We start from the raw sequence: 14717 nt of genomic DNA, 5'->3' as shown, positions 1-14717 counted from the left end.
AATATTTAAAATTTATTAAATATCTAGATAAATTATATTTCAGATATAATCTTTGCCTACAATTCTTACATATGGTGTTTCACCTTTAAGGATGACCTTGATGTTGAACCAATAGGCAGACGCTTACTAATAGTACAGCGTACTTAGCTAACTGTACATCCACGCATCATTGATGGTTGGTACACAATAAACATCATCACATTTACATTGATAATCTGACAATGGTGATCCGACGATGAAACAACAAGGTATTTCAAAGTGCGTTCCGTTTCTCAAATGATTTGTAGCATTGCAAAGTACGAATGCACTTTGATGTTGAACAAAAACGTTTGTTTGACAATAATATTATGGCATTTAACAGACATAATGAAAACGGATTCTTAGTCTAGTTCAATTATTTTCAATTCCCTGTGTTTGCTTTGGTAGTTCAATTAAAAAAATACGAAGCATATCGATTTCTGAAATCACAGTATCAACATAATGAAATGAGGATACTTGGTGAAATAATTAGACTCTAATTAGACTGCAAATTAGAAGGGCCATAGCAATGCTGTTTGCATTCTGACTTATATGTAATAAGCTGATTTCAAAGAATGCTGCACATGATTAAGTCGCTAGACTAGCCTGTGTGATCAAGAAGGAAATTGAAAATTGACGTTAATGTTTCTGAGAACATTTGATATGCGAACAAAGCAGTTCAAAAGGCTTTAATCTTGAAATGATCAGTCATTTTATAATGTCTCAAAGATGTAATTATATATAGGGTTATGTAAAACTTTTTGTTTTATATCAAAAGTTATTTATTTCAGATCCTAATCTATACTGCTTTAGCTTAATAATCTCCTAATCTTTCGGTATCGCAATTTTTTTGTTTTGTTCCAAAGGTATTTGTTTTTACAAATATCATCATCATCATCATCATCATCATCATCATCATCATCATCATCATCATCATCATCATCATCATCATCATCATCATCACCATCATCATCAATCCATTGACCGGTTTGGCCGTTTGGGGGCAATGAGGGACGACATTACAAAAATATATGCAAATATATTAAACGTTTATGACAAACTGGAAATTTTGAAATCATTCTTATTAATTGTCAGTTCACAAGTAGGGTACATAAAGGAAACGTGAGACAACTCAATATATGTGTTTTTATCCCATCATCAGTGAAGCAATATCGAAATTAACCCTGTTGCATAAACAATGATATTGTTTAGATAAAGCTGTATCGTTCAGAATAAAGACGTAATTATGTTTACTTTCATGGTTTATTTTTAAATTGATAATTATCGTGTTGCTAGTTTGTTTTTAAAGATTTTCACTCGATTATGTTCAAATTGAAAGGAGAAAAAGCAAATGATAAGATAGAATTCCAGGAAAAAGTCAAAAACAAAAGTTAAATTGCTCGGTACGAAAACCCGGATCACGTGACCAGGATGGAGGTTCATGTGTTATGAGCATCGAAATTGTATTTGTAGTTTTTAATTTCCTCGCTCAGGTCATCATCGATCTTGGTATAAACAATTGTTAAACAGTAAACTTATCAGTTGCTTATGGCATTTCGTTCGATATATCTTATTAACCAATGGCTAACATCAGTTCATAACATTATCGCAGACAGCTTCTAATATGTGAACTGATTGACTTACTGTTTCTGATTTTATGGCAACTGCTTTTAAATTTCTAATTCAATCTTCCACGACGAATTCGTGTATGGAATGTAGCGATATGCCCGCGAATAATATTGTCTAATTTGCAACCATAAAGGTTTTGATTTAATGAAAATGAACTTGATTATATTAACTTAATGAATTTAAATTTTCCGGTCATCTATTCAGTTGTCCTCAACAATTTTATTGCACAAATACACATATAAATCTTATAAAAAATAATATCAATGAATTACGATCATCAAAATCAACAACAACAACAACAATCACAATGATGATGCTATCACATATTACGTATGAGCAATGAAATGCGTGGTGGCCATGGAAACACGCATGCGCGAGGAATGTAACAATTGGTTACGGTTATTATCACATATGGGTTAAGGACATTGATTCAAAAACGTTGTCATAATACTCGTTCTCAAGCACGGGCAAAGACCGGATATCCGGTGCCTCCACCGAAAATTGACGCAGACGAAATACACTTGATTTTCGCCTTCCGTATAAAGCACCATATCCGGTGTCCGCCTGGACAGAAACCATTGACTGCCGACGATTTGGTGGCGCACTATTTATTTCTGAATAATACGGATTCATTTCGAAATCGTCTTCGGTTGTGCATATGCTATCCTCTTTCAAATGTTCGTTGATTTCATAAATGATGTCACTTGAATGCACGTCTGCTTCAAATTCAACTTTCTTGAATTCTTGTCTTTGTTCAGCATGTGATTTTATATTTGTATTTATATTTGTGTTGAAGCTGTTTACACATTCGTTTAACCGTTTTGCATCGACTTCAAATTTATCAATCTCTTCGTCTTTTCCACAATTTTTTGTCTTTGCCTTATTATAAGCTTCCTTCGACGTTGGTTTTTTATTGTCTTGAAATATTCTCGCCCTGCAGCTTTCGCAGAGCAACTCCGAATAGTTCATGGCGTCAACGTGTGTCGTTTTGAAAACTCGTTTTGGCTTTTGATCTATAAATAGTATTCCGTGTTTCCCAAAAATATAGTTTGGTTTGGGATGTCCAAAACGCTCGTCTGTCGATTCATTATCCGGATGGAAAGCCGGGTTCGTAATTCCTCTACAGAGAAACCGATTGACGCTCCTTCGAGACATACCGTTATATGCACTAGGGCATCTATAAAAACAACATTTGAAAAACAATACAACTAAGTAACATTACGTTCAAGATACAAATAAACTAAACGTAAGTTCTCGGATGTCTGTTTAACCCATTTATACCTAGCGTCTATAAAAAAGGTCTAGGCAAACAGCGAAGAGCCAGATGAGACGCCGCATGATGCGGCGTCTCATATGGGTACGCGCTGTTTGCTTAAAGGAATTTCAGTAAGAAATATTTTAAATATAGAAATAAATATTCTAGACATCCCTAATTTTGGAAATAAATTGATCCCATTTAGAAGGATGGGAGAGCCCACTAGGCATAAATGGGTTAAGTTAGCTTATCTCGAGACAACGGCATAATAATATTGTAATAACTATAATCATTATTATACAGCAACCTTGGAATCTCAATATTGAAATAAATATACTAGACATCCCTAATTTTTTAAATAAATTGATCCAAATTAGAAGGATGGGAGAGTCCACTAGGCATAAATGGTTAAAATATTTGTTGTATCTGCTGTCTATAATTAAAACTATTAACGTCAGTGGTATGATATTGTTTACTGAACACAAGTTATTACGGAAGGAAAATGTGATATCCGAGAAAAAATGTCACACATAATATTGTTCACTGGAGTGAAAATAATGATGACAAACAAAACCACTATTTTTCATTTAGCTTCAACAGAGCACCCATCAAACACTTATCTTCCACCATGCTATTGACAGCGATATTTGATTCACTTATGACGAATTTCATTCCATGATATGTTGTACAATACCATCTATTACAAAGTCATTGTTTTATCTAAAAAAATGGATCTATGCGTAATGAACAAATGGTGGCAAAAGACGGTTGCAAGTGTTTGTTTTGATTGATTTTATTTTCGCCTTTTTTTCAACAGCATTTCAGTCAAGGCCATGAACGTAAACGATGCCCTAGGGTTCAGCGAGATATCGAAGTATATTTGGTAACGTTGGCGGAATTAAGTTTACTTTTTTTTCGAACAAGCAGTGTATTTTAAATGAATGATGGATTGCAGCAAAAACGAATTATGACCAATAGATCTATAATAATATTGCCTAATTTCCTCTGTTTGAAGACATTGTTTGTTGACACAAAAACGCTCTAATAAAAAAAGTTAGGAAAAGAAAGAAAAGATGTTCGGCTTTAAGTTTATGTAGACTGGAACGCAAAGAAAAAGGGCTAATTCCTATTCTAAAAAATTGCCACTCATCTACACAGTACCTACGCCCATTTAAAATTGTTAGGAAGACACCTCAACAGCTTTGTAAAAATTTACTCTGACATGGGGATGTTCTTGAACGTAAGAAGATTTCTCAAACACTTTAAATCAAATCCGAAAGTTTAATTCAATTACATTTTAAGTTAGATTTCTGTGAGTAACTTTTTGTATATTGGCCCCTACCTGGGGTTGCTCCTGAACCTTAGTAGATCCGGCCTCATGCGCTCGCAGTAGTCTCTGTACTCCATCTCCCTCTGCCGCCGGCCGGCGACCCGGCGGTGGTAAAAGAAGAATGAGACGAAGAGGAAGACTATGATACCGACGCCGGTGAATAAAGAGTACAGCATCCCGACCACGGCTTCGTCGGACATTCCCACTCGCCCTTCGGAAGATGCGCCCCGTATCATGCTCTGTAACAGACGTTTCTTTAAATTTAATTTTAACCTATTTTTATGCTCGATTGCATCGGAATCCTAATACTTATTTGGACGCGCTCGAGTCAGTACTTGACTCGGAAGATAATTAGTTTGATTTTTAGTTTAAACCTATTTATTTAAGCTCGATTGCATTGAAAGCCGAAGTTTTATTGAAACGCTATCGAGTAGTTCTCTTGGGTAGAACTGTGGGGAATGAAGTTTTGTTCTGCCGGTCATTAGGTGGAAAGCACATGCACAACGCCACGGCGACCTTTTATTGCACTTATAATGTACCTTTAGTGATGTACAACTTTAATTGATTCCTATTATTCATGCTTCGCGTCTTGCATGATAACACTCGGTTTACAACGCGCGGAGATGTGACTGGTTCAGAGCGTAGCCTTATCAAAACCCTGACGCCATTACAAATCATATGCTCATGGTAGATTGAAATATTACTATTGTTACTTTAGCCTTTTGTTGTTGTTTTAAGTGTTTTGCTGTAACATTTTATCATTAGGAAAATAACGTATTTTTGAATTCAATGAGTAAATTTAACCAACTAGAAATCCTTCCAGATCTGAAAATATTTTAGTGTCTAGAGTTCATCCGGACGTGAAAGTAACAACTTCGAACGTGACTTGTGGATGTCTCGCACATTCGACCTCCCAAATCCTAGGAAAATGCCCTTACTACAAAGTTTCGGAGACGATATGAAAAAATGTATTCCTATACAAGTTTTATATAAACCAAGCTTTTTAATATGTATTCGAATTACACGCACCACCCCTTTCAAAATCGAACACAAACGGTATTGGCAGTATCACACAGCCTTTTGATACAGTTATTTATAAAAAAATACCTTATTTGTTTTTCAACCATCGATATGCCAATCCTATGCAGTTTCATGTTTTAATTAGATCACATCCAATATCGTTTGCTGTCTTGCATCCAATATGGTATGCTGCCTTTTAAGAGATAACTCCAAAACACAATTTTTCATGATATCGTCTTTGCGTTTACTAAGCCTACATGCCTTGCATCCCTACGTTGTCAATGAAATCATCGATAAAGGCAATCCCATAATAACACAAGTCATGCATACACATTAAATGAATTATTTAAACGTTAAAGACCATGGAGATATGAATAACAACATTGAGATACACACCCCAACGCTGATTAAAAAAAGTCAGGATAACTATTAAAGAATCGCGTCGTAATAAAAAACCCACACAGTAACAGCTGGGACGGCTTGCTTTTTAAAAAATGCTAGCAAAGTACGTTAACTCCCGATGACATAATGATACATAGGTAAACACCGGCTTTCAAATAAATTCCATCTTTGATGTGGACAGTTATTTCATGTGAAATATTTTCATTCGCATATTTCAGAGTATATTAGTGTTTAAAATGAAGTAAATGAGTAATTACACTCCATCAACGGTACAAAGAAAAACCTTTTGTTACTTTCCGCTGTTGTTACTTGCGCTTCGGTATTGGACAACTTGGCTTAATGCATGTGTGTTGTACCAGATAAGCCTTGAAGTCTTTTTCATTTAGAAGATACTTCCTTTAAAGGAGAAATGTTTTAAAAGTGTCGTCCCTGATTGGCCTGTGCGAACTGTGCAAGATATGGAAGTGTCGTCCCTGATTAGCCTGTGCGAACTGTGCAAGATATGGAAGTGTCGTCCCTGATTAGCCTGTGCGAACTGTGCAAGATATGGAAGTTTTTTTGTTTGTAACGTTTTCTTATTGTATGAAAATCCGTATTATTTTCCACGCAATATACATTTGTATACATGGTGTTTAGTCAAACATGTATAATTATATGTACACTGAAAACTTTCGATTGTATAAAACAGCAATACACATTTATTCGACCATCATCACGTGATGTGTGACGGAGGCAGTGAAATAATAGAGCAATGTTCGGAACCAGTCAAATCTCTGGGCATAGGTTGTGATCACCTTATACTCCAAGAACAACATTTTTAGCCGAACAGAGCTCAGCAACGTAAAATATAGTCCTGCGTCGGGGTTGCCATCCAAGCATTTCACAATCCGATATGTAAATTATGTGGATAGATTCTTCCAAATAATATTTTGTCGAAAAGAATTGTCTATTTTCAGTCCTTTCTAAAATTCCATCGGAGTAATATAAACATTACACGTTTGTAGATAACGTTATACGACAAACAGCCGCTGAGCCCATATGACTTGTCATTGGAATGTTGACATTACGCCTTGTAAAGTAAGAATGATAATATTAATATAACAATTCAGCAGCCTGCAAAATGGCAAGCATAGATCTGGTGTGAGAGGGTAACCCATTGTAGTATAAAGAGTAGATTATATTGCGAGAAGACGATAATTAAGAAATGTATCGTCTATTTTCAGGATTCAATACCCGCTGATTGAGTTGCATTAAGCTCATTATACATTTGTTCAAACAAAGAAATAATAAAATACATCTCTTTACAAAGAAACACTTTTAGCGGCAACATGGCAATTATAATTAGTTAATTGATGAAGATGCTACTACTATTATTATATATGATTATATTGCGGCATTAATAAACGCGATCTTAAAGTAACCTCTTGGGTAATTAAGAAACAATTCTATTAAGTGTTATTACACCAGATTTTAAGAGAATTTTTTATCAGTAAAGCAATCTTATAAGACAAGGCTGTAAACAACTGATATTCCCTCTTGTACAACATTGAAACACCATCAGTTCGTATGGGCAGAAAGGAATCAAATGCACCGAATTAATCATTTTTTTCTAATTCAAATTTGACAAGTGATGATTTACCAATATTCGAAATTGTGTATATAGCCGACATATAGTAATATTATAATAACTAAACGTAATTTGCTAAAAAAATATCTCTTTGGGTTTAGGTTTTTTTAAAGAATTAAATAGTTTTGGGCGTGTAATTGCTTTCCAAGATTTCCTACAGTTTACAACCGAGAAGACAACGTTCCTTGCTATTTTAACGTTTTTGAGAGCTTAGTCGAATTTAAATGTTGGAAAATTATCTTGTTTCTAGCCACATGCATGTTTGTTTTATTTGCTATAGTATTTATTATAACAATCAAATAGTATAAAGTTGGTTTACATACAGGATCATTTAAATTTTTTGTTTGAACCGAATGTTATATTCAAGCTCTCGAAATGTTGCTACGATAATTTTCTTCGAAAAATAAATTAAACTCGATACATTTGACATAATGTCTTTCATGCTTAATAGCGCTCATATTTCGCAATCATTCAATCAAATTATATATGCAATTATTAAAATATCCGGCTTACTCAGTTGTTTATCTCAGAATAGAATAATGTTACAATTATGCATTCAATCGATACTTTGGTTGGACATATTTGGCGCGGATTCCCAGGTTGCTGTATAATAATGATTATAGTTATTACAATATTATTATGCCGTTGTCTCGAGATAAGCTAACTTAACCCATTTATGCCTAGTGGGCTCTCCCATCCTTCTAAATGGGATCAATTTATTTCCAAAATTAGGGATGTCTAGGATATTTATTTCTATATTTAAAATATTTGTTACAGAAATTCCTTTAAGCAAACAGCGCAGACCCAGATGAGACGCCGCATGACCCAATCTGGGTCTACGCTGTTTGCCAAGGCCTCTTTTCTAGACGCTAGGCATAAATGGGTTAATGTCACTGTCAATCCAATATTTTCTGTTGCCAGAAAGCAAACATGCCAATTGTTTACTGTTAATATGAACCTTTTCCTCACGGACTGACTATTGTACATGTCTAAAACTCAGCATATTATGCTTCATTTTACATATATAGCTCCTCTATTTGAATTCATCTAAACACGCTTGCTTCGTTTCTTTGAAAGTTATTGATTGAACAAGATTACTATCACTTATATTGAAACACTTATTGTTGTTTGTCTGAGTAATAATCTATGATTCAGTTAATTGGACAATAAATATCGATGTATTGTTATGATTTTGATGAAGTAAACCGCTTTGGCCAAACAGTATTTAAATTATAATATGAATTAATAAATATTTAATTAATTTTTTTATCAAGTTCTTCTTGCCTCATTTGCTGGAGGTCGATTTTATCTGGAAACCGTTTATACATACAATGTGACGTAACTCGCAGTTGGACCAGGTATTAATATGGTATATATAGAAAATAGTGCGCCGTAAATCTGCCGGTTTTCCTTCAAATCTTGTAAAAAGCATTATTGTTCCTGTACTGATTACACTTAACGTACTTTATTTGAATAGTAGAATTTCGGAAAAAAACACGTCTCATGCTAGCGAATTAATATATCATGCATATGCCCAAATGTGGTAGATTTAGGCACTACATCAATTGGGGTGTCAACAGTGGACTTTCAGAATATATAAGTTTTAAAGTCAAAGTAATGCCTATTACAGAGTAAGACGCAACAACAACTTTTTCTGACCGAAACCCATAGGCTACAAAACTGTGTGTATTAGTCAGATGATTAGGATCTATATTATATACAGTGAAATAAATGTACAAGAAATACTAATTAGGACATTTTAATGCAAACGAAGATATTGTTATACTATGTATAGCTGAATTCAATTATTTATTATATTATCAATTTAAACCTGCACACAGAAGTTTACGAGGTGATATCCCGGATTTAGGAAGTACATCTGGCCGGCCGGATAAAATTATTTTTGTCTTGGGCATAGCTCCGAAACTATGAAAATGTGTCGACTTATACATTCTTAGTAGATAGGCATATTTCTTTGAAGGGATTTGCTTGGCGCATGAGTCATAACTCTGGCTTTAAGATTTTATCTTATTGCACTTTTATTTATTGTTATTTTAGGCATGACACACATAAAAAATATCATCTTTAAACGTCGTTTGTGGATAGCAAACAGTCTTTGTATGTGCAATTTATTCAGGGATATCTGCAGTACTATAAAGAAACGAAAAACATAAAACTATCACAAACGGGGCTAGCACACCTTATGTAGTACATGCGCATATTTATGTCGAATACCACTCAGCCATAGGGTATAAAGTTGCGACAAAGTCGGTCATATACAGCGTTAACCGCATGACAGACGCCAGACACCGTAATAATGCATACAAATTACACGATGAACGCACGTTGGAATTGACAGCGCAATGCGTCTGACTCACGATGCACGAACGTCGGAGGTTGAATACGCCGACCCACTTGAGTGGGTTTGACAAGCAACATACGTGTGTCAACCGTCAGATTATTAATAATCAATGAGCAAACTTATTAAATGGACCATAGTGTGTGCTACAAACACAAATACAAATGTCTTTTGGTTCCTGAAAAGATTGAGAAAGAAATCGAAAAGTTGTATGGCTGATACAAGTGAATCCATAGTAAAAGGCTTCATTGTTGAATTATGTGTACATGTACCATATTAAGTGATACAAATCACAAACACTTATATTGTGCGTGTATCTCTTCTAAAACATATCGAAAATAAATGTGTTGCACAGGAAAGGTGTTTTGTTCATCTCAAGGGCAACATTTATAACGTTGGATAAGGCTTCGTTATTTATTGTTAAATGATGTAACATATATATATATATATATATATATATATATATATATATATATATATATATATATATATATATATATATATATATATATATATATATATATATATATATATATATATTAGCTTCAATTACGTCATTCAATCAACCGGAACCGCGTACATATTTAATATTTCTATCAAGAAACGTCGATGAAATCAACTAGAATAGAACGCAACGACCCTAAGTTCACATACATTATTGGCTACATTATATTACCTCGGAACTTGGCATGTGGCACTTGGAGATAAATGACGAATGCTATACATTTTTTCTTTGATAATTACCAAACAAGTGAAAAAAGATTGAACTTACGTTGACCGAAGAATTATCCAATCGATCGGTTGTGGTATTTCCTGTAGAGATAATATAACGCTAGCTATTTCCTGGTTCTATTTTACTATTCACACGTTTCCTTCAGTACTGTGCACATAAATGGACTATGCGTTAAAACCCGGCATTCATCCTCTTAAATGTTTACATTTGTATGATTTTTCCAATTCTTCTGATGATATTTAAATATCAAAAATCACTAAACCGTTTTTCTGTTAAGTTTTATACCAACTTCGTATCAAGAGTCGCATATTTCCGTAGTGACGATAATATCGGTCTCAACGTTTTACTTAAGTACATATTTGAAGAAATTAAATAACGAAACATAACACAATCCTATACTTGCAAGTCCCAGTTTCATTAATGAACAGTGCGACACTTTCCCATCAGTCCGAGCAAGCGTCATCGTTGCTTCTTTGTTTACACTCATCCTGATTTATATTCTACGATTGTTTTATTCAGTATTAACATCAAAAGAAACCGAGCACTTAAAAAGGTTGATTTTCTGATAAATTGATGTTTTCTTAAATTATTTCTTTTTCAAATTACCGGTACTCAATTCAATCCTTATAGCGATCATGTTTATATCCATTAATTACAATGCACACAATAAATGTCTTGTATTGCAAACTTCAGTAAACACTATACCCATACTGGCTCTATGGCGCTTAATAGTTTGATCGACTTGTTAGCGACATTCAGCTTGAATTACTAACAAATATGGTCAGGCAGCCAATTGATAATCTCCAGAGAAAAGTATAACTGCATAACTATCTCAAAGTGATTACTGGAAGCATACGCGATGACATTGTAAATGATTGAAAGGGATGCAATGTTTTCTCAAATGAAAAAAAGACTGCCACACTAGTTGCTTGTGATCTTTATATTCATGTCAAAATTCGTAAAAATGAAAAATAAACGTGAATTAAGTACAATTGAACACATTAACACTTAATTTAAAAATTTTTTTAAGATAATCCCACTTATATTTATTATGAAATAACAATAAAACGAAGAAAATTATTAACTATTTTGCATGACATGCAAACACACACTTTTACTTTTGGATGGTTATACAACAAGAGGTTTTGACAACTATGTAATCAATATTTTAACCATGCCTTTAATATACTATAATATAAACAGTATTGCTTTGGCTACTTAAAGAACGTTGTCAACTTTATGAACGCTTGGTATCGAGTTTATTGATGTTAATACATATTTAAATCAATATATCAATGTTTCGCGTTTCTTGGAAGATGAAAAGAGCATTGACACCTTGCGCGAAATCCAGAACGGCAAATCGACTTCTATAGTGAGACAATTTATAAGACCTGACCTGTTTTGATATTCTATATACACGACGAGAACAATACGGTCAACCAGGTATATAATAATCATCTATATTGAATATTGATGACCAGAAGTTACATGTTAATAACAATAATCAAAGGTTATGCAAAGACAGACAAAGGAAACAATAACATGCAAAATGTTTCGCTGGTTATTAGTTAATCGGAGTTAAGAAACGTAAAATGCCTACACATGCATTATTTAAATAAAAAATACCTACACAATTGCTTTCGTATGACATAACAAATTAATTGAAATGGAGATGCTACAAATGTGTCCGTTTTATAGATGTTATACGGACTTAAACAGTTCGAATCATGAGCAATATTTAGGCAAAGTTCATATCAAATACTATTCGCGTGTCAACTTTAGAAAACACATTGAAAGCAAACGTGCACCCATTTGATTTACGTTATGAAGCCACGGAAGTTGTTTTTTTTATCGCATGGTAAATACTTATAATTTTGGATAAACATCCTTTAATTCCTGTTAAGTGTTTTACACGCTTAGCTCCAGTGATCGTTAACAATAAACACGATTCGTAGGTATATTTCAGATCTCTATTACCAAAAGGCGATTTATATTTGGTAATCTTCTATCCAGTGAATTGGACAGGTTTTAGCATGATAAATAACGCAACGCCTTCAAACTCACACGCATTATCGGTGGTATGTTGCAATAAAACCTCGGACGATTGCTATATGGCAGCCTGCCAGGTACAGATAAATCCCAACTGCAATACTTTGATTTTTTAAAACATACTTAGGAATATGTAACGGTCTCTTGATGCCGTATAACACTACGCATTCGTTGGATAAGACACAGCATTCCGGACTTCTCAAACAATCTGGATTAGATATATGTCTTTCATATATGTCATTTTTATTGTTTCTTTTTATCGAAAAAATGTGTATCATCTTCCGCGATTTAAACGTTACCAGTGGGGTTTCCAAAGACATGTTATTCTAACACAGTTGATCAAAATGCATGTATGTAACCGGAGAAACATAACGCTTACCAATACTTTCACTACATCCAAAACAGTGTTAAAACCGTATTGAGAAGATAATTTTGGTTGAACAATTGCAACACTTGAACTTATGTCCTAAAATAGATGGCATTTTCGTGTTCTAATTCTTAAGCATCCGATTGACGTTGTGTTCGTATTCTAAAAGTTTAGCATCAAATTGACTTTTGTATACCGGTAGTCTTTTTTAAATTGATATGTCAATGTTTATTGCTAAAACGGATTGTGGATAAAGCATTGACGATGTAAATAATCTACTGTAACTGAGTGCCGGTAATACTTTGAAAGATCCGACATTGATTCAATATTCTGTCATTATTAAAAGTAACTATTCAGCCACAGCGACAAACATTAATGCCTTTTCATCCATTATCGACCATCAGCGGTAGACTTATAACTTAGAACCTAAAAAATGATACAATAATTTCACGTTACATCGTCTTTCATTGCTGAAGTTCAGCACCAGATTAAATACTCTAACGTTATATAGTCTTTCTTAGATGACTTGTAGAATGGGATTTACTATTCGCTCGAAATAATGATACATAATATAAGATCCGTATTTCCGTCGTTAAGGTAGCGCACTTCTAATGGGCACATATCCAAATGTAATCTAATTAATTATTTTCTTAATCAGCATCATTTCACTGAACTACATGCAAATTTGTAGGTAGGCTGTCCATGTTTTTTTAAAAAATATACCGATTTTTTCAAAACCACCCCCACCTCGGCTTTTGCCCAGTTTATTTTCACCCCTGGGGTATATAAAAGTTCCATAATTCATTCAAAATTCCAAATATGGGCATGCAGTTGGTGTGCACAGATGCTGTAAAGGTGTTTAAAGTTTAAACAAGATGAAATAAGTATTCTTTTACAGACATTTAGTTTTTACAAATTTATATCTATGGAAGAGCGCCATGAAATGTAAGTGATTTCAGCCAAGTAAAAATTGGGTCGGTTAAAAACAAAGTGTCATAAAATTCAAAATAGTATCATTTAAGTCATATTTTAAACTTAGTTTTAATAGAAACACTATATACAGCAAAAATACCAAGAAATAGACAGATTTACCGTTTACTTTTTGAAATAAAAATAAAAATGCAACATGCATGGTTCGTATTTTCAACAGTAAATCACCCAATTTCGCCATAACGTTGTTTTAATTTTAATAATTGAAGAATGTGCATAAAAATTGCAGCATATTTAACAATAAATATAGCTTATATGCCATATTAAATCAAATTACGTTAGAAAATAAATAAAACGCGTCGCAAAAAAGTATACGTCGTCGGCAGGATTCGAACCTGCGCGGGAATATCCCAAAAGATTTCTAGTCTATAGCCTTAACCACTAGGCTACGGCACCTAATAGTAGGCTCTTCAACCTTCGAAGAAATCGCGGGAAATCATTTGAGGTGCGCTACCTTTAAGTAAAATGAACTCGAATTATTAATGTTTTCTTTACATAATTATTATTTGCACGTATTTACTAATATACATACATAGTTTGCTTCGAACAGGCGTTAAATAAAAATAGACATATTCATATTTGTATGTCTGTTTAAATAAATTCCATAGCTCTGCCTTTTCAGTAGACTATCAAACTTCATAACCATTTGGTTCCATGTTATAGGAACTGTAAAGAAATTCAAACTTCAAAGCATAACAATATCATTAAATTGAATGTGGAACGTTAGCCTGATATTTTTAAAAGGCATACTATTGATTGTTGTAAAGATTCGTTTTTTTAAAACCTCCTGATACAGGCAACTTTGTCAATATATTGTCTGGTTATTTAACGTAAGGGTTTGTCATGTTGTATAGTTTTATTTGTTTACCTAGAAAAAAAATCGTTCTTTGTTAGGTTCTAATTTAGCTATAGTTATCATTTGGTCGTGGTTGTTTGTT

At 33.6% G+C, this 14717-nt stretch overlaps 1 protein-coding gene across 1 annotated transcript; it reads right to left on the bottom strand.

Moving 5' to 3' along the window:
• Positions 1 to 1912: 1912 nt before the first annotated feature.
• On the bottom strand, positions 1913 to 4463 carry LOC127848076 (uncharacterized). The gene is made up of 2 exons (XM_052380370.1): positions 4245 to 4463; positions 1913 to 2824 (listed from the first exon to the last, which is right to left on the bottom strand). Exons 1-2 carry the CDS (start codon positions 4430 to 4432, stop codon positions 2053 to 2055), a joined length of 960 nt encoding a protein of 319 aa, XP_052236330.1. The 5' UTR covers positions 4433 to 4463; the 3' UTR covers positions 1913 to 2052.
• Positions 4464 to 14717: the final 10254 nt, after the last annotated feature.

This window comes from Dreissena polymorpha, chromosome 10 (assembly GCF_020536995.1).
Source record: "Dreissena polymorpha isolate Duluth1 chromosome 10, UMN_Dpol_1.0, whole genome shotgun sequence".
In the NCBI taxonomy this organism is placed as follows: Eukaryota; Metazoa; Mollusca; class Bivalvia; order Myida; family Dreissenidae; genus Dreissena; species Dreissena polymorpha.
This window is presented reverse-complemented; position numbering and strand designations above follow the sequence as displayed.

Bases quoted from the DNA above. Each gene is read 5' to 3' on its own strand.
- LOC127848076 (XM_052380370.1), bottom strand. From the start codon at position 4,432: ATGTCCGACGAAGCCGTGGTCGGGATGCTGTACTCTTTATTCACCGGC. The intron at 2,825-4,244 runs GTAGGGGCCAAT...TTGTTTTTATAG, and splicing joins AGGTTCAGGAGCAACCCCAG to ATGCCCTAGTGCATATAACG.